At 39.7% G+C, this 20,234-nt stretch overlaps 1 protein-coding gene across 1 annotated transcript in view; it reads right to left on the bottom strand.

Annotated features, from left to right (window-relative positions):
- Window positions 1-17,869, bottom strand: part of synpra (synaptoporin a) — a 358,266-nt gene extending 340,397 nt beyond the window's left edge. The window contains exon 1 of the mRNA XM_048606732.1: window positions 17,741-17,869. Within this exon, the coding sequence (XP_048462689.1) occupies window positions 17,741-17,869 (129 nt within the window). The remainder of the gene's footprint in view (window positions 1-17,740) is intronic.
- Window positions 17,870-20,234: the final 2,365 nt, after the last annotated feature.

Raw genomic sequence — 20,234 nt, 5'->3', positions numbered from 1 at the left:
AGCCTCTCTGCTCCTATGATGCTGCTTGGCCTGCTGTGTTCATCCAGCCCTGCACCTTGTTGTCTCGGATTCTCCAGCATCTTCAGTTCCTACTATCTCTAGTCAGAGTTAGAGCAAGTTTTCATCCTTTTAACCCAGGTTTGTCCAACATTTTTGAATGAGGAGGGCACATTTTATTATTTCTCCCACTTCAGGGGCTGATAAACAAATTTCAAAAAATGAAGTTTGCTGGAGTAGTAGACATCAGTTTCATTTTAAAGATTCCTAAGCAATAATTCAGTCAATTAAATGAGTAATTAATGAAAATGAGAAATTAAGATCTAGCAGGCAGCAGAGATAACCTCTTTATGTCTTTTCAGTTAAGAAGCAGAGTTGGAAAGAGAAGAAGACTAAGCTCCAAGTCTTAATCACTAAGAAAGGGGATGGGGACTGGGTCAAGCTAAGGAGTTAGGTTTAACTGACACTAACCTTGGTTTGTCTCTGTTGTGGCACACTCCAAGCTGACCTAAGTGGAATGCACAGGAAAATGGGGATGAGAAGATGGTTGTCTTTAAGCCTGGGATTTCCTCCTGTTGCCTACATCATGGATTACTTTCTATGGAGGAGAAAGAGAAGGGGAAGGGTTGGTAGTTTTCTGGATTTCTCTGGTGATGATGGTATTTGGAACATTGCCTCTCTCACTCTCACACTCCCTACTTTTTCTCTCTCTCTCCCACTCCATCTCACCCACTCCCCTCTCTAGTTTTCCCACTCTGTCTCTCTCTCCCTCCTCCTTTCCAACTAAGCATCTCTCTTTCCACTTTCCCACTCTGACTCCCTCACTCCCCTCTCTCACTTTTCCGTTTTATCTCTCATAATCTCGCTCTGCCACTTACTACACTTTTTCCCTCTCTACGTGTCTTCTCTTTTCCATGTCCCTCTGAATCATTTCTCCCATGTCTCCCCTGTCCCTTGCTCACCCTTCACTCCCGTTCTCCACTACTTGGCCTTTCCCAACCTGTTTCTCTTAGTCTGCCCCTTCTAACTCCATGAAGATATCCAAGGGACTTTGTCCTTCAAATGTTTCTGCCAACACTATTATCCTGGCAGGTAAATTGCACCTTAAGTATGACTGACTAACCTGCTGTATTCATGAAAGCACAGGATTCAAACTGAGTGAGTCCCTGGAAACTCTGATTAGACAATTGGAGCATGCTAACATAATGGTCAATCAGAACAGCTGCCAGGCTAATTATTTGGAATAATGAAAAATTGTTCAATGCCAAAGGTTTTTGGGAATGAAAAAATTGCTGGAGTCTTCCCTGTACCAGACTCCCATTACCCTCTTGTCTCTTGCAGCACAATTCTCATCCCTGCTGACACTATGGCCTGACTCCCACTACTCCCCCCCGCAACACCCAGCCCAAATCCCATCTCCTCCCTCCACTGCACAATAACCAACCACACACTACTGCAGCCTGACTCCCATTCCCACTCCCTTCACTGACCTACTCTTCCCCTCTACCCTCATCCCCAACCCCAGCTGTGGCCTGACTCAGATTCCCCTTCTACCCAGGCTGGTGTCTTCCTGAAAACCTGTCAGAACCTATCCTGCAGACTCACCCACCACCGTCTGAGTGAATCATGTTGTGCTGCACACTGCTCCTCCAATCACACACCAACTTTCTCTCCTGCTTTCATTGCTGGTCGGCAATGAAGCCATCATATTTAATGTTTTTTGAGGATTTTGGTTTTAAAAGATAGTGTGAAAATTGATTCATTTCAAAATCTGTGACAACACCTAGAATTTGTTTTAAAGGGGTCTTTGAAAGGACATTGGAACTTTTTTTGAAATGGCACTTTGAAAATTCACTTGACTTCTGATTATACCTTGAGCTCACTTTTCAGAAATAGCTACTTTTGTTCTTCTTGTCACGTGTCTTGTTTCAAAAGTGTTTTGCTCAGAGATCATTTGATTTTTAGTTAGGGAATAAGCCTGTGGAAGAAAGACACCCTGGCTCATTTCTCTCCTGTTTCTGAAACACCCTGGCTCAGAATCCAGTGTGAAACTTGATTGTCTTCTTCTCAATATTGTGTTTCCTGAGCAATTTAGGTCTGCCAAGACCCCAGAAACAATTGTGCATATCTAACAATCTATCAATGGGTCAGATTGATAACCTCCCGAACCTCCCACAACGAAAACTTCTTTTTCTTCAATAAGTAACAGCATTTGGCCAAAAGAATATTTTTCCAAAAAAGGAAGGGGTGGCACGGTGACTCAGTGGTTAGCACTGCTGCCTCACAGCACCAGCGACCCAGGTTCAATTCCACCCTTGGGTGACTGTATGTGTGGAGTTTGCACATTCTCGCCGTGCCTGTGTGGGTTTCGTCTGGGTACTCAAGTTTCCTCCCACAGTCCAAAGATGTGCAGGTTAGGTGGATTGGCCATGCTAAATTGCTCATAGTGTTGAGGGATGTGTAGATTAGGTGGGTTATAGGGAGATGGGTCTGGGTGGGATGCTCCAAGAGTCAGTGTGGACTTGTTGGGCCAAAGGGCCTGTTTCCACACTGTTGGGATTCCAAACAAAAATCACAACCAAGAGAAATCCATTGTTGTCCCTTTACCTCGTGTTTTTTTTGTGTTTTGTATTATTTATGTATTTATATTTTCACATTGCAAACTGTGTTAATCTGTCCTGAATCATTTTTGAATAAGTTTGTTTTATAATAAATCAATATTTCTGTGTTTATTAAAGAAATCTAGTTGATGTATCTTTTTTATCTTATATCTATTATAGAGAAAAAAATCAATTGGCCGTACCAAGTAATGGGCAAACATTTAAATTTATGTTGTAACTCATGAAGTAGTGTAGAAAGACAGTACTCCTCTTCTCATCTAAATCATAACATCAAAGTGAGGACTTGCGTTGGGATACCCAATGCTGCCAATCTGTGGTTGATGATGGGGTAATAACAATTGAAAACAGATAAATCGAAAGATGCCAGGTTTGCTGTGCATTATTAAGCCAAAATGGCTTTGGCTGAGACTTTTCTGAAGATGGAAGATTTATTCCTTTTTTTTAAGTAACCAAGGATGATTATCAAAATTGGAAGAGAAGTTGAAGTTAGAATGAAGAGCAGGGGTGAGGAAAGCAGACATAATCAGAGTAATAGCACAGCATTTGAAATTGAAAGAGAGACAAAGCAATTCAGCTGGTGAGTCAATTGAATTAACTAGAATTCAGTTGCAGATGAACCATCTTGAATTAGAAATAGGAGAAGAAATAAAATAGAAGCCTAGAATTTGAAAGAGAAGCACTTCAGTGCGAGAAAAAAGGAGTTTAAAAGTTTGGAACGAGAACTATAAAGGGAGCAGAATAAAAAGGAAAAGACACGAGGCATGTGAGAAAGGGAGTCAGAAAGGGATACCAGCTTCAAAAGCTGAAAATGAAAGGGTGACACATAATAAAATAATATTTTTGACTATTATTTGTGGGCATTAAAGGTGGAAAACCTATGGGATATACTTTGAGAAATAATTCTTCTAAAGAAATTCAAAAATTCACTCCCACCAGTCGTAAGAAAACACATAAAGAACTAAAAGGTTGCAGGGGAGGTGATGAACTAGTGGGATTATCGTTAGGCTATTAATCCAATCACCCAGCTGATGCTCATGTTCTGCCATGACAGATTGTGGAATTTAATTTTTTTAATTCGAATTTTGTGGGATGTGGACGTCGCTGGTTGGGCCCAGCATTTATTGCCCATCCCTAGTTGCCCTTGAGAAGATGGTGATGAGCTGCCTCCTTGAACTGCTGCAGTTCACCTGTTGTGGGTTGACCACAATGCCATTAGGGAAGGAATTTCAGGATTTTGAATCAACGACAGTGAAGGAATGGCGATATATTTCCAAGTCAGGACGGTGAGTGGCTTGGAGGGGAATTGAAAGTGATGGTGTTCACATGTATCTCCTGCCCTTAACCTTCTAGATGGAAGTGGTTGTGGGTTTGGAAGGTGCTGACTGAGGATCTTTGATGAATTTCTGCAGTACATCTTGTTGATATTACATGCTGCTGCTACTGAGCGTTGGTGGTGGAGGGAGTGGATGCTATTGGTTGTGGTGCTAATAAAGCGGGCTGCTTAATGCAATAAAAACCAAGATTTTAAGAGTGAAATAATGACCATGAAACTGTTGTCTGTTGTCGGAAAAATGCATCTGGTTCACTGATATCCTTTAGTGAAGGAAATTGCCGTCCTTACCTGGTCTAGTCTACACGTGACTTCAGACCTAAAGCAATGTGGTTGACGTTTACCTATCCTCTGGGAAACTAGAGTTTGGCAATATAATGCTGACCTAGCCAGTGATGTTCACATCCAATGAATAATAATAAAAAACCTGCCAGGCAGCTGAGATGGCTGACTATAATGTCCAGATCCTGTTCTGTCAACCCCACAAACCCTAGAGGAGAAACAGAGGGCAAGCAGCCATGGATGATAATGGCCATTAGAAATGCTCCAGGATCTTTTCTTCAGGCTAGCAAGGAAATTTTTTAAGTCATTGGTAGACACCTCTAGCTGGAAATTGTGGAGTAAGTGCAAGGCACAAATGGAGTACAAAGGATTAAAGCAAAGAGAGGAGCCTTAACTGACAGTACAACAGACCAAGTCATAATTGTGAGTGCATGGAAGCTGAACAAGATACCAGAGAGTTATAGGGACTTCCAGTCAAGAGAAAATTATCCCCTTATTCCTCTTTTAAAGCAGGTAAACATGTACTTCCATGAAGGAATACTGGAGCCACTCAATCGTTTTTGCTGGGGAAAGACACATCAGACATCTCAGTGAATGTGAATGTTTCAGTAAAAAATATTGGCGGGAAAGACATACCTGTACTTTTGTAGGGTGCACTTGAAGTGTGGCCTAATGTCTCAGATGGTAGATTGGTTGTCTACATTTTCCTAGAATTGACCTGCTGCTAAGAAATGATTTGGCTGGAGGGGAAATGTGACTTCTCTAGTAATCAAGGAAAGGCCAAATCAAGGTCAAGGAGACAAAGCAATTGCAACACACCTTCTAGAAACTTTTCTTTAATTTTTATTGACCTGATCAATGGTTAAACAAAGTCCATCACCAGAGGTCAAATTGGCGTCATGGACAGATATTTGGTTATCTGAAACTTTCTTGGATATTTGGTTAATGCAAAGGAAATGTTCAGCAACCCTTTGCCGATCAGGGGTCAGAAAGGCTGATCCAAAGTTAAGCAAAGTAGCCCAATCAACTCAAGCTGAAGCTAAAGCCAAGACAATACTGGAAAGTTAGTATATGAGAAATTGGATTCTGATGAAGAAGTGTAAAACTCTTCACAAACTTGCAGGTGAAGATTGGACACTAGTTCAACAGATAGTGATACAGCCCAAGTATCACCCGAAAATATTATGTATAGCCCATGAAATTTTTATACAGGACATGTGGGAATCCAAAAGACCAAAGCATATACAAGTTAACATTTTTGCTGGCCAGGTCTTCAGATGGATGTGATACAGTTTTGCAAAATGTGCCATATGTATCAGATTATAGGAAAGGCACAACCTAAAATGAAAATGTCACCTCTAATTCCCAGATTAGTTTTGAGGAACCAGTTAGTATAGTGTTTGTAGACTACATGGGGACATTTACTAAAAACAAACAGGAACACAAATATATCCCTACTATTTTGGATATAGCTACTCAGTTACTCAGTTCCTATTCCCTTGAGAACAGTACTGCTGAGATAGTGGTAAAGAAGTTAACCCAGTTCTTTACTCAATATGGATTGCTGTTTGAGATCCAATTGGATCAAGATTCCAAATCTATGTCCAAAATTTTTCAGGAATTTATAAGTTGGCTGGTATAACAGAGTTACAGTCTTCAGCATACCACCCCCAGAGACATAGAGCTTCAGAACAGTAATATCGAAATCTCAAAACAATGACCAGGACATACTGCCATGAATATCCTTACGATTGAGACAAATGGCTGGGATTTCTCTTGTTTACCATGTGGGGTTAATCAAATGAGTCTACTGGGTTAATCTTTTTGACTTAATTTACATCATGTGGTAAGGGGATTTCTGAAACTAATCAAAGAAAGATCTTTAGAACAGAAGGATGAATCTTCCATGTTATATTATATATCTATTATCTGAGAGTAACTCAAGGAAGCCTGTAAAGCAGCTCACAAGCACCTTGAACTTCACAAATGACAATGAAAAAATGTGCTGGCAAGCTTACCAATATCCAAACATTTGAGCTGGAGTATAGAGCATAATATTACTGCCTTGTGAGGTTGAATACTGAAAGCACAGTTCAGTGATCCATGGAAGATAGTGAAAAGTTTTGGTAAAGCAATTTATTTGATTGAGAACCAATTTCACTGGAAAAAGAATCAGCTATGTCACATGTTGAAGCAATACCACTACCGTGGTGCCCACTTGCGGCACAGTGGTAGTGTCCCTACCCCCAGAGGCCTGCATTCAAATCCCATCTGCTCTAGAGGTGTGTAAATAACATCTCTGAACAGGTTGATTCGAAAACTACCACCATAGAGGGGCCCTCCTACTGTGCAGTGGTAGTGCCTTTACCCCAGACCAGGGGGCCTGATTTCAAGTCCAACCTGCCCAGACGCTGAACAAGCTGATTAGAAAATTAAAATAAAGCAGACCCAGTCCCCCTCATTTAAAAAATACACCACAACAGTGGAAAAGATAAGCAAGAAGAGGTGTGTTAGATGGTAAGGGCGTGAAAGATTGAATAAATAGTCAGGCAAAATGAGGCAGAAGGAGGCTAAAACAATTCCCAAATTGAATATCCTTCTATATAGTTAGCGAACACTGATATATTAGGGAAATTACACACCATGTTTTCATAACTAGATTCATAACAATGAGCACAACCAGCAAGGCCACTGAAAAAAAAATTAAAGAAATCTGTAAGGCCAAAGCAGAATTTACAACTTTAGCCATGCATGATGGCATTGTAGGAGAATCTACTCCTTTTTTGCCTAGGGCCAATGAAACCAGGCCAGGTGAAAACAGAAATCAAATACATGCTGGAAAGCTGCCTAGTTAAAACCAGTAAAAGTAGCTGGAGTTGTCCAGTTATGTTATGCCTCAACCTAATGATTCAATCAGATTCTGCAGAAACTACGGAAAGGTTCATTTAGTTACAAAGACAGACCTCCACCCAATTACTTGATTGGAAGGCTATACTGGTAGAGTTGGAAGTGGCACATTTCTAACCAAAATAGGTTTGTTAAAGAGTTACTGGCTGGTTAACGAGCCATCTAAGTGACCAATTAGGTGGTTGTTGTTGTTGTGATGTTCTCAGAGGTTGGGGTGGGTCCCCTCTGCCAAGTTGGGAACCTTTCAGGTAAACCCTAGTGGCCTTACAGCAAAGAGAATATCCTCCTGTTCAGGCACACTGTTTCATGGAGGAGCTCCTGCTGCTAATGCCCACTCTCAAGACAATGGCACAGTCCACCCTCATTAGCACTCTCCTACCACCCCAACTTAGTGGGATTTGCTGATTGGATGTAATGTTCCACCCCACCCCCCACCCCCGCACCCTGGTTCAACTCACTCAATTATGAGAGAGGCCATTGCTCATGATGGTGGTTCTGAGCAGCCAACTCTGATTGAATAGTTTCCTTTCTGCAGCCAGGAGGATCAGGAGAGCTCCTTTGGGTTTCGCAAGGGAATCTTTGGTCTCCATAGCACAGCAGTAAGCATCCCCACTCCCCCAGATGTGGTCTCTCATCCTTTAGCTTCCTGATCTCCCAATCCTGGCAGCAAGCAGATGGAACTTCCTGGTGGGAAGCCTTTTCCGATGTAGTTGAGGAGTTAAATCTCAAACACCCCTGTTTCCACCCACATGACTACTGTCCTAAGTTTAAATCAAACCTAAGATGATCCATTCACCTGTGCTGTTTTGTTGCAGGATTGATTTTGTGTCTAATTGCATTTGTTTGAAAACCTCATCCAGAAGGTGGTGCCACAGGCTTTTCGCTGACAAAAGGGGCTGCATCATTCATGGAAGATTGCCCAGCACTTCCAGGCGCTGGACAAAAATAAACCTTTAGCACTAAGCCTACAAAAGAGCATCTATTTTATATTTAAAATGACCTAGCAAATGAAAGTTTGATTGTAACTTTAGTTCAAGTACTCGATATCTGTGTGAGATAAACAAGAATTTTAAAATGTGTTATTACAACTCAAAGTGCAATTTGGTTATGTCCTTTCTTGCCAGCGTCCTGCCAATGTAGAGAGCAAACACTGATCCCGATGGACACAGCTATCATTCCATAATGTGTTTTCAGCTGTGTTGAAAGGAATCTATTTTCAGGCTGGCTATAGCAATCACATGAATGATTTTGTTGTTTCTGAGTTTTGTTGCATTATTACATTTTGGAACCTCAATTCAAAATACGCTTTCATAATTTTATTTTTAAAATACTGAGCGCAAGAATGTAATTCATTCAGTTCCATTATTTCAATGTGGTTTTTCAAAAGACTACACCCAATTTTTCTTCCGTTCTTGTCTCTTTTCTGCTGATTAACTGAGCAATTTGCCATTAATTAGCCTGATGAAGCACAAAGAAGTGAGTTGTACTATAAATTTCTCTTCAAGCAAAAGACAAAAATTGCAAATAAGAACAGCTTCCTGTGCCTGCCAAAGTGATGACACTGTGAATGCAAATTAGCATAAGCGATGCTGACAACTGAGCTATTTCTGTCTCTACATTATGGCAGCTAGGCACTCCAGCTTAAAGATGGCTACAGCTATACTGTGAAGATCTGATATTAATCCTGAAGTACAAGGGAAAGTAGTAAGAGCATGCAGGTGATTTTAGCATTTTTAATGATCAAACAGTAAAAAGAAATATTGACATTTACTATCACAATGGTAATATAAATTCTTCAAATTAAAGGCATTTCAGATCAACACCCTCAGTATCACCATATACACCATTTTTTATTGTATTAATTGTGCAGCCTTTTCACACAAGTAAGAGAACCACCAAATCCTCTGACCTTAGTTCAGTCACAATGTTATTATATAAGCTTAATGCTTTTGTGAACATTCATATACTGGGATTCATGACATGGCATCTCCTTACCCATATTACGCCAGCCTAGGTGCCTTACACAATTATCCCCATCTGTTTGCAGTTTTCCCCTGTGATGTAGGCTGAAAGCATCATCTGTCATTCCCTGGGTTTGGTGCCCTCCAACAAGTCAAAAAGCAATGTGATTGGCAAATGTACCACTCTCATTACCAAAGACTGTGATCTTCTTATTGCCAAATCATGTCTTTCACACCATTCTGTAAGTTTTTCTATAAATGATTTCAGTGTTTGAATCACTTTGTCAATCCATCATATATTTTACGAAGCTTTTAAGTTTTAAAAAGTGTTTAACACAAACATTCTCACCTTTGGTGATGGTACTTTCTTGCAACAGTGATTCACACCAATACAGACACTCAACATCAAACACTGGCAAGCCTCCTAGAATTTCCACAAATCAATAAGGTTTGCATGTAGATTAATCATCATAATTTCAACAATAGCTTTTCCTTTTTTAATGCTGGATGTAAGACATATGCTTGGCTTTTTATCAGGCTGCATTACTTGTTTGACTTTCAGAGACAGTCAGATTGGTAGCCAAGGGTCTCCCTGCTGCCCTATGAAAGGCCGACAATTACAAATTGAGTTTGCTGTTAATAATTTTTTCATGTCACCACTCAAAACTTATAGAGCTGAGTTAACGCACCCTACAAACAGTAACTTAAGCATTCAGTTTCTGAAGAATTTGCGTTGTGTGGCAAACTGCTGTACAGTTATTGTTGGTTTACCACTGCATTATTGGCCCAGATATTCTGGCCTCCAGCAGAAGCCAAGTGATGCACGTAGCGACCCACCATTTGAAAGTCCCAGTGCACTGATTCCACAGGAATTACCCAGGAAGTTCTGACTGAAAGTTCCCCTGCTGCATGGGATGTTTTGAAAAAGTAACCGACTGAGTTAGAGTCAGACACTTCAGACAACTGGCAAAGGTACCACTCTGAATTACTTCCAATCACTTATCTGGATAGTAACCCAGGAAATGTAGGATGGATTAAATACCTCAGTAACTATAAAAATGACCATTTTGACTCACTCCTTGACCCCAGTGACAACTCCAATTTACCATCTGACTAAATCCCATCATCCAAATTCCCCTTGATCCACTTCCCTATCATCCGATTTCACCCCACCCAGCTAGACTAGCTCCTGATCCGCCAACTCCATCTGACCAGACTAACTCAGAACCCACTTAGCCACCTTTGGCCCTGTCACCCTACCCAGGTGCCTCCCTACTCACTTACCTCAACCATACTTCTTAGTTTATACGTTCCTGGGATGAGGGTGTCATAATTAGGGCAGCCTGTATTCCCCACCTCTAACTCCCCAGAGGGTACTTAAGAGTCAAACACATTGTCATGAGTTTGGAGTCACATATAGGTCAAACCATGTAATGATGGCAAATTTCCTTCCCTTAAGGATATTAATGAACCAAATTTTACAACAATCAACAGTGGTCACATGGTTGTTTATTCCAGATTTTTACTGAATTCAAATATCTGCTATTGTGAGATTCAAACACATGATCCCAGAATAGCTTGGGTTTCTGAATCATGCTTACATGCCAACAGTTCTATCTGACACTGGCTGCAGCAATGTTCCAGCAAAGCTGAACTTAAGCCCCTAGACAAGACTTGTCCTGTACACTAATATCTTTGACAGCTTCCTGGCTAAAGATACTTGATTCACCTCACTGTTTGTGATGGTCTCACAGGACATTGTCCACTTCCTGTACTGTAGTCAGACATACCACCAGACCATGCTTGGCTGAGTGGACAACTAATCCCAGAGACTGACTGGAGTGAAGATGAGCTCCCACTCACTTTCCAACATGGCCACTTAGTTGAATAATAGCGCAGTGTGTTTGCCACGGAGGCAGCTGACACATGCTGTAGGTATTCCATTGATGTTTCACTGTACTGTACAGCAAGATGTTACCCCATCCCCAGAGAAATTCCTGCTGACATGTGAGACAAGCAGCCTGTCTGTGTGCCTGCACAAAAGAGAACCTCAATACAGCAGGACCAGTAGCCATTTACTCTGACTGAAGTGTCAACAGACATGGCACATCATGGTAAGAAAAGTAAAAGCATGGCTGTGAGCATCCACGTAGGTGCTATGGAAGAGTACAAGCAAGCAGCACTGAGATGCAGATTGGTCTAATTGGTGAGCTGGAGGCCTGCCCCAGCGCACAACATGTCCTTACAGCAGCCTTTCAATGTCACTTGCCGGTGCACCCCACAAAACATGCTGTGCTTCCAAAGATTTCTGCAAGTGCTTCAGAACAGTGCCATGATGATCATGAGGGGTTGGCAAATGTCAAATGTCAAATTCTATGGACAAGGTGTGCATGCAGCTAGTGCTCCTAAAGCATGGCCTGAGCTGCTGTTTGGTGTTGAACTCAATGAAGTCTCCTCACAGCCAGCAGTGAGACAAAGTTGCCAGATCTGCTCTGACTTCCATATCAAGAATTCTCAATGTATAGCTTATCTGGAGCAATTATTAAGATACGGAGCTGAAAATTAATGGGGAAAGTTGTGCCATTAATAAGGCATTTAACAAGCTATAGTCCCTCTTAATTGGCAACATATTGCTGTCTTGCCTCACCATTTGGCAAATACATAAAAGATACAATGAGTTCCTTCTGATGTCACGACAGGCCTTGCAAGACTTCTCATGTAACTCTGCCACAAATCTCACCATATCCTACATCATTCAGATCCCTATAAGACTCCATGCTCTGGTCCATGTCCAGCATAGAAACTTGGCAGGCTCACACCTTTTAAAGGCATCACATACCAATCATTGTAATGCAACCATGCTGCCTGATATGTGGTCAGCTACTGAATCTCAAGGGCAGATATAAGTCATGTTTGTTATAAACGTTGGGCTTGGCAAGACACTTGTGTCCATTTAAATTAAAAGTAGAAGAGAATTTGTGAAAATGTCTAACTGGATCTCCCATTGCACTTCTCAGTGCAATAAAGTACCTACATGACAACAGGGTGTCATGGGGAGGAGAGTTAAGAAGTGACAGAAAGTTAAAGAGATCTACTGAGGTAATTCAATCGTAGTTTTTAGCACCTCTCATAGCAGGTCACAGTCCGAAGTGACTGTTGAAAAACAAGGAATAGGAATTTGGAACTCTTTCAGGAGCAAGTCTTCTCTCTGTTGTGTAAAATATGACTGGAGCAGAAGTAAAACTCTCTGTGAAAGGCTAACTAAATTATTTAAAAGGGTCAGATATAGCAACCTCTGTAAATATGGATCATTGGTACTGTCATAACCTGAAGGAGGTGAGGATTCATTGAGTTGCACCTTGTAGGTTGTAAATTTGGACACTGTAGATCAAAGAGATTGGAAGCTTTTACCTAACATAGCAGGAACAGATGAAACTTTGCTGGAGAGGGAGAAATAACTTTGAAATAGTCCCTTAAAAATTATATATTTGCCAAAAGCATAGTGTAGATTTCATAAGGCAACTTTTATTTGTGTTAGTTGCAAAGAAAGTTAGCTTTTTCTTCATTTGATGTATCTGTTGCCTATTAATTAATATTTGATCTTTATTGATTTTAGTTAAAGGAAAATATTTCAGATGCTGAAAATCTGAAATAGAAACAGAATGTGCTGGAAATACTCAGCAGGTCCGGCCACATCCATGAAGAGACAAACAGAGTTAAAGTTTCATGTTCAAAATGACTTTTCTTGAGAAATGATTTTAGTTTGTTTGTTACAATAAGAGTCTTTAATTATTAAATCTTGTCCGTCAGTTAATTAAGGTTAGGCTTTGCTGTGATTACATGTTTTTAAAAAAAATCCACCTCTACAGGGATTATATGTCTATGTGCTCCTTCTTGTTACAATATGTGAAGAATACTTCTCTGCACAATAAGATGTTACATAATGGAGATGTTAACTAGAGCAGAAATCAGAAGTTAAAACATTTGATTTTCCTGAAGGCAGATACAAGGTCTAGGAAAAGGTGAATACATTTGAACCAGCTGTCTTTGATAAGCTTGGATAATATCATTCTACTCTTATATTTCCCTTCTCAGTGACTCCCACAACTACAAAAACAAACGAACTGAGGGCATTGTTCCTAAGTTTGCAGATGAGACAAAGATAGGTGGAGGGACAGGTAGTATTGAGGAGGTGGGGAGGCTGCAGAAGGACTTGGACAGGCTAGAAGAACGAGCAGAAATTGGCAGATGGAATACATTGTGGGAAAATATGAGATTATGTAATTTGGTAGGAAAATTAGAAATGGAGAAAGCCTTCAGAAATCTGAAGCAAAAAATGGACTTAGGAGTTCTAGTTCAGGATTCTCTTAAGGTTAACATGGAGATTCAGTTGACAGGAAAGCAAATGCAATGTTAGATTTCATTTCAAGAAGGCTAGAATACAAGAGCCGAGATGTACTGCTAAGGTTGTATAAAGCTCTGGTCAGACTGCACTGGAATATTGTGAGCGGTTTTGGTCCCTGTATGTAAGGAAGGATGTGCTGTCATTGGAAGGGTGCAGAAGAGGTTTGAAAGAATGATCCTGGGGATTTGGGGCTTGTCACATGTGATGTGGTTGAAGACTCTGGATCTGTACTCAATAGAGTTTAGGAGAATGAGTGGGGATCTGATTGAAATTTACAGAATACTGAGAGGCCTGGATAAAGTGGATGTGGAGAAGATGTTTCCACGAGTAGGAGAGACTAGGACTTGAGGGCACAGTCTCTGAGTGAAGGGACGACCCTTTAGAATTGAGATGAGGAGGAATATCTTCTGCCAGAGGGTGGGTAGTCTGTGGAACTCATTGATGCAGAAGGCCATGGAGGCCAAATTTTTGAGTGTATTTAAGACAGAGAGAGATAGGTTCTTGATTAGTAGGGGGATCAAGGGTAATGGGGAGAAGGCAGGAGAATGGGCTTGAGAAACATATCAGCCATGTTCAAATGGCAGAGCAAACTTCATGGGCTGAATGACCTGATTCTGCTCCTATATCTTACGGTCTTATGGTGTAATGTATATTTAGTGTATTGTAGTACAAGCTCTATTTGTAGATATAATTTGGAGCCAGGATACTAGTATCTGTTCATTTTCTTTCCTTGTAGGCCTAGAGGTGACTAGTAATGCCTGAAGAATACAGCGTACTACATCATCTTTACCAACGTTAACAAACAATAGCAGAGCCACACATTTCACAAAAGTAAAGTTAGTGATTTTAAAAATGCAACTGTGCGTGAGACAGAGTGCACACAAATGAACATTAACAAATTATTAGCGGCACACCTAAATTTGGCCTTCATTACCTACATGTTCACATGTCAATAGTTATGGAACACATCGCTGCCTTGTGGACCTGGTGTTCATTTGAAAATTTGTACTGAAATAAAATGTTTTCCTAAATCCTATCTTCTCCATTTCTCCTGCTCTGAAATCCAGTACATGATTCACTTATTTCTAAATTTCTTGTGCGCAAATAATATTCTGTTTTTAAACGTATATTGTTATGAGCACATAAATATTGTTGCTCCTACAAATTTCAAAAATACTTTTTATATTATAGAAGCATTCAAAATGCTGGAATAAAATTATCTGTTGTTAAAGGCAAGTTGGAACAAAATAAATTGTATTGGCCTTTAAGAGTTCTGTTGTGCGTAGAGCACCTAGTGATCCCATTCTAAATTAAATTTGAAAGCAAACAGTCCAAGTCTGTTTAAAAGCCAGAAAACTGCGACAGGTTATGCATTTGAATTGTTTTGGATGAATTATGAGACCATAATGAACCTTTGATGTAAAATAAATGTAATACTTGGCAAACAAATGCAGCTGCCTAAGCTGTTTAGAAAACTGTAGACTAAAGAAATTAGATGCAAAACGTGCCGATGACCCATTTGCCCACGTTTACAATCCCTTAATGTCTATTTTGAATCTGCATAACTGCATAATAAATCAATGTTCTTGCATCTAAGCCAACAGGTTGACCTTTAATTAACATACAACTTTTATTTGAGTGTAATATTTTTCTTAAAGCTGTTAGATTAAAAAAGAGAAAGGAAAATAAGCAGCAACTGATATAACTCTATTTTGGCACAACATTATCAAACCATATCATGGGATGGGGAGAATCCTACCAGAAAGAAATGCGCAGAAAGCATTTGCACCTACACATCTGAGGAGATTTGTGCACGGAAATGATGATTTATCATGGATATTGTGACAGAACTATGCAATTAATGCACCCAGAACTTAGAACCATATTGACGGCAGACACAATCAGTGTGACTCTGCAATGCATTTAGTGCCAAATATTCCGAGCATCAGCAGAAGATACGTGATCAAACTCCAAAGCTGTGGTGTACAGCTGCATTATGCAGCTGGCAAATGCATTGTTTAGTCAGTCAGTGATTTCATTCGTTGACCATGGATGAGTCCTAGGGAACAAAAGCTATCCGCAGAACCCCTGTTTTATGACTACTCTGGCAGACCAAGATACAAGAAGAGATTCAGAAAGCAATAAAATACACACAATGATCAGAATCTTGCCACAGCAGACAATTAAACGTTAAAAGTTCAGATGGCTCAATACTATTAGAGAAATTCTCATGTACAACGTAGCTAGCCCTAATTATTGTATTTGGCCTTGTTTTGTAAAATCCTGACATTTACAGGTTCATTTTGTCAAGGATTAGTAGAAAGAGAGGCAACCTTAAACTAGTGACAAAAGAGAACCCCCACCAAGAATGAAAGTAGGTCTCAGCTGAAACAACTGTTCACCAAAAGTCTTAAAGTAAGTAGGTTGTAATGTATAACTTAAGAGTTAGCACTACCAATGCAGAAAACTCACTTATTCAAATACAAAATATCCTCACACAATAAAGAAAGCCTACCACTGGCTTCAGCTGAACATCAAGAATCTTAGTTATTTTTTAACTACAGAAAGGAATAAAACTAAAGTCACCATACTGCACTAACATAAACACCAGAAATGAAGTTAATCACGAAAATACCTTCTTACGAACATCTGCAGGCTTCTGCCAAAATCAGGACAGGGAAATATGAATATAGACTGATTCAGTATCTAAGGAGTTGAAAATGCTACTGAATACTGTACAATCAAATATTTCCAGTTCTGACCTTATCATGGAGGGAAGGTCATTGAAGGAGCAGATGAAAATGGCTTAGGTCAATGATGCAATAAGAAACTGGAACAGGAGTGGTCCATTCAATCCGTCGAATTTGATTCACTATCAATAAGATCATGGTTGATCTGATTGTGACCTCAACTCTACTTCATGCCTAACCTCCATAATAATTAGCTCTCTTATAGATCAACAATCAATTTATATCAGCCTTGAATATTTTTGACAAAAGTTTCCACGCCTCTATGATAGAGATTTCCAAACAATAGCAACTGTCTGAGGGAAAAAATACTCATAGCTTATGTGTCAAATGGGAGCCCCCTTATTCTCAAACTGTGTCCGCTGGTTCTTGATTTCCCCACAAGGGGAAATATCTTTCCAGCATCTACCATGTCGAGCCTCCTCTAAATTGAATGTATTTCAATAAGATCATTTCACATTCTTCTAACTTCCGATTTAATAAGGCATAACATGCCCATTATTTCCTCATAGAAAATTTTTTCATTCTGGAAATGAGCTTAGTAAACATTTTTTGAGCTGCTTCCAAAGCAAATAAATCCCTCCTTATGTAAGGAGACCAAAAATACATTCTGTAGTAAATATTCCAACGTGGTCTCATCAGTGCCCTGTACAATTGTAACATGATTTCCTTCTATCTCCCTTGCAAGAGGAGTTCACATTCCATTGGCCTTCCTAATTGCATGCTGCATGTGTATGCTAACTTCTTTATTTCAGGTATAAGAACACCTGGAACCTTCTAAATTCGAGCATTTTAGAATATTTCTCTATTGAAATAATATTTTGTTTTTCTATTCCTCTTGCCAAACTGGACAACTTCACATTTCTAGCCTTATAACCCATCTGGCAAATTTTGCCGACTCATTTAACCCATCTGTATCTCTTTGCAAGCTCTTTACATCCTCCTCATAACTAGCCTTCCTACCTATTATTGTGTCATTAGCAAATGTGGCTACAATACACTCAATCCCATTATCCAGGTCATGAATATAGATCATAAATAGTTGAAGCGCCAGCACTGTTCCTAGTAGCTTTCTATTATATAACCAAACTGAAAATGAGCATTGTTTCAACTCTTAGTTTCCTGTCAGCTAATCCTCTATCCCTACTAATGTAGATTTAGATTTAGATTTAGATTTATTGTCATGTGTAGTCAAGTACAGAAGTACAGGAGTGCAGCAAAAAGTGTATAATGTTGCCACACATGAGACTATCTTAGGTACAAAGGTACCTAAGTACAGAAACTTAGGTACAAAGTAGTAAAAGAGAAAAACAAAGTTAAAAAGTTCAGCATTACAGACCTTATAGAATAAGTAGAAAAATAAAGAAATAAAATAACAGTTAACATTAAAGACCTTCTTAATGTAAACTAGAAAAATAAAGAAATAGAGTTCAATGGTCTTTCTTGAGTGTTTTGCCATGCTGGGCCCCAATCTCCTCTGCTTAGCTTACTCTCTGGAAGACCTTAGCTAGCTGTTCTTGACACCGCCACAGAAGAAACTGGTGACGTCCCACACTGTCCGCTCTTCCTGTGCTGAGCCGCGATGCCATCATCTCTGCTGCTGCCACTGAAGCTGCCATCACTGATCTCTTCCTGCTGCCCCCGGAATGTGCCCAGACAGGACCTGCTCACAGCCTCCGATCACTGGGTATGTGCTGGGCCCTGCTCTCACTGCCAGCCACCTCAGATGCCAGGCCAAGAGACTGCCACGGGCTGCCAAGACACCATCATGGGATGCCGAAACACACCCACTCCGGGCCGAGAGGCCAAAAGAAGAAAAGAAATACAAAGAGAAACAATCGGACAGAGTGGACAAGCTCTGCCTGAAATGTCCTGCTCTGCTGCCATCTTGGAATCAAGTCTACGCCCCAACACATAAGTTATCATGTGCAGTATTTTTTTATGTGGCATCTTATTGAATACCTTTTGGAAATCCAAATACATAACATCTATTTGTTCCACTTTATCCAAACTGATTGTTACATCTTCAAAGAACTACAATAAATATGCTAAAAAGGATAACTGTATCAGTGGACATTCCATACCTGAGTGCTAATGGCCTTGCAAAATGGCATCCGATGTGACTCATGCAGAAATGCCCATGCTGGTACAAATGCCATTCCAATGTCAAAATGCAAACGCCATCAAGAAACCAAGCTTTAAGGAACTGAACTGCAGAACCAGAATCTTTTTATGTGAACATAAAAAGGCAAATATTACTTTGAATTCAGCATAATTTGAAAGGCAGTACATTCAGCAGTTCCTTACTGAAGCGCCAGCTTAAATCAAATACAATAGTGCTATTAATGAACCAAGGCTTACAACTTTTCATTTAAGCTTTCTATTATAATCACATTACACCTAAACATCGGGATTTTGCCACTGTTTAGTGTTACATTGTTTATTATCTGTGGTGTATACTTATGCTGGTGTCAGTAAATGTAAGATTTATGTGGATGACAAGCTACTTTGTGAGTATTTGCTTATAAATTTTGATTAAGCTTGAATCATTTTTTTATAATGATGCATCCAAATCTTTACAACTTAATTTCCACCTATTATTCATGTTTTCCAGACCAAACATTCACATTGGCTGCGGGTACACAGGTCATCTTCTTCTAGGCCACTATCAAAGTTTCTTGAAGCCTATTGGAAACTCTGTGACAGTTACATGGAAATGATTTACTATCTAGTTTCTCCCCCGTTAGGGAGTTGACTGACAATTATTTGTATGGCAACAGACTTGTAATTAACAAGTCTTGCTGAATGGCAAATCAATGGTACACTATTGTGTCTCATAATTCTGTTGTGCTGCATGTTGGACAAGTACCAGCATGCCAGTCTATGTATTATGAAACTCGAGACAGTTGATTATTCTTACTGTTGGGAGCTGAACATGAAGTACCTATTTTGTACATTTTCCAAAGAGCAACTTGTTTTTAGCTATGAACAGTAAACATTATCATTCATGTACCTGCCAAGGACTGAAACCATACAAACTGATACTTACAGAAATTAGGAAACCATTTTCATGTTGCAGTTGCAGCTGGTACAGAAAACAAATAATTGATGAGCTGTACAGAAAAAAGAAAGACTTATATGTAGCACCTTTAAAATGTCGGTTTATCCCAAAGCATGGTGTAGACAATGAAGTGTAATTCCCTCCCTCTCTAATGAAAGTCCAATCATCTACTAATTTCCCCAGAAACATTTTACTTGTATTTGTTCTGGAGAGTATCAATCTTTTTGCTCGATGTTGCCATTTATATCCTGGATGTCTGCTTCTCTTCCTAGTGGAGGGGTTATTTGTATTCTTCTCAAAATCATATTCATTAGCATTGTTGAGGTACTAATGTAATTAATAAGAATTAGTAAGTAGAGTTTGTGAATTTTTAATTGCTTTCATGAATATTCATTTTATAACTTAACTGTTAGCGAAATACAGATGCTTTTTGCATAAAAATTTAGACAAGATTAAAACAACTTCACCATCAATTGGAGTTTAGTTCAGTATCTTTTGCTACTGTTCTGTTCACCATCTTGTTTTCTATTGCTGACAAGTGCCGTTTCTAACAGAGCTTCCAGATAGGAAGTGTTATTGTTCTGTTGGTGTTAAAACAAAGCTCAAGCAAATCGAGTCTGAGATAAGTGATAACTTTCTCAACCTGGCAGAAATACGTGGATAATCCAAAGCCATATGGCAAGTTTCTTGCTAGACAGTGAAGAGTTAACAATTGAGGGCAATTGTTGCTTGAAATGCCTTGTTAATTGCCCGAGTCACCTCATTAATATTTAACTTCCTATCTTTCTAAATGCACCAAATAAACTAGATGTCAACCTCAACACAGAAGCAAAAGCAGGTACCTGGTAGATTCAGGATGAACGCAGCAGGCCAAGCAGCATCATAGGAGCAGAAAGGCTGATGTTTTGGGCCGAGACCCTTCA

This window comes from Rhincodon typus, chromosome 16 (genome assembly GCF_021869965.1).
Source record: "Rhincodon typus isolate 14 chromosome 16, sRhiTyp1.1, whole genome shotgun sequence".
NCBI lineage: Eukaryota > Metazoa > Chordata > Chondrichthyes > Orectolobiformes > Rhincodontidae > Rhincodon > Rhincodon typus.
The sequence above is the reverse complement of the archived record's forward strand: the minus strand, read 5'-3'. Positions and strand labels throughout refer to the sequence as shown.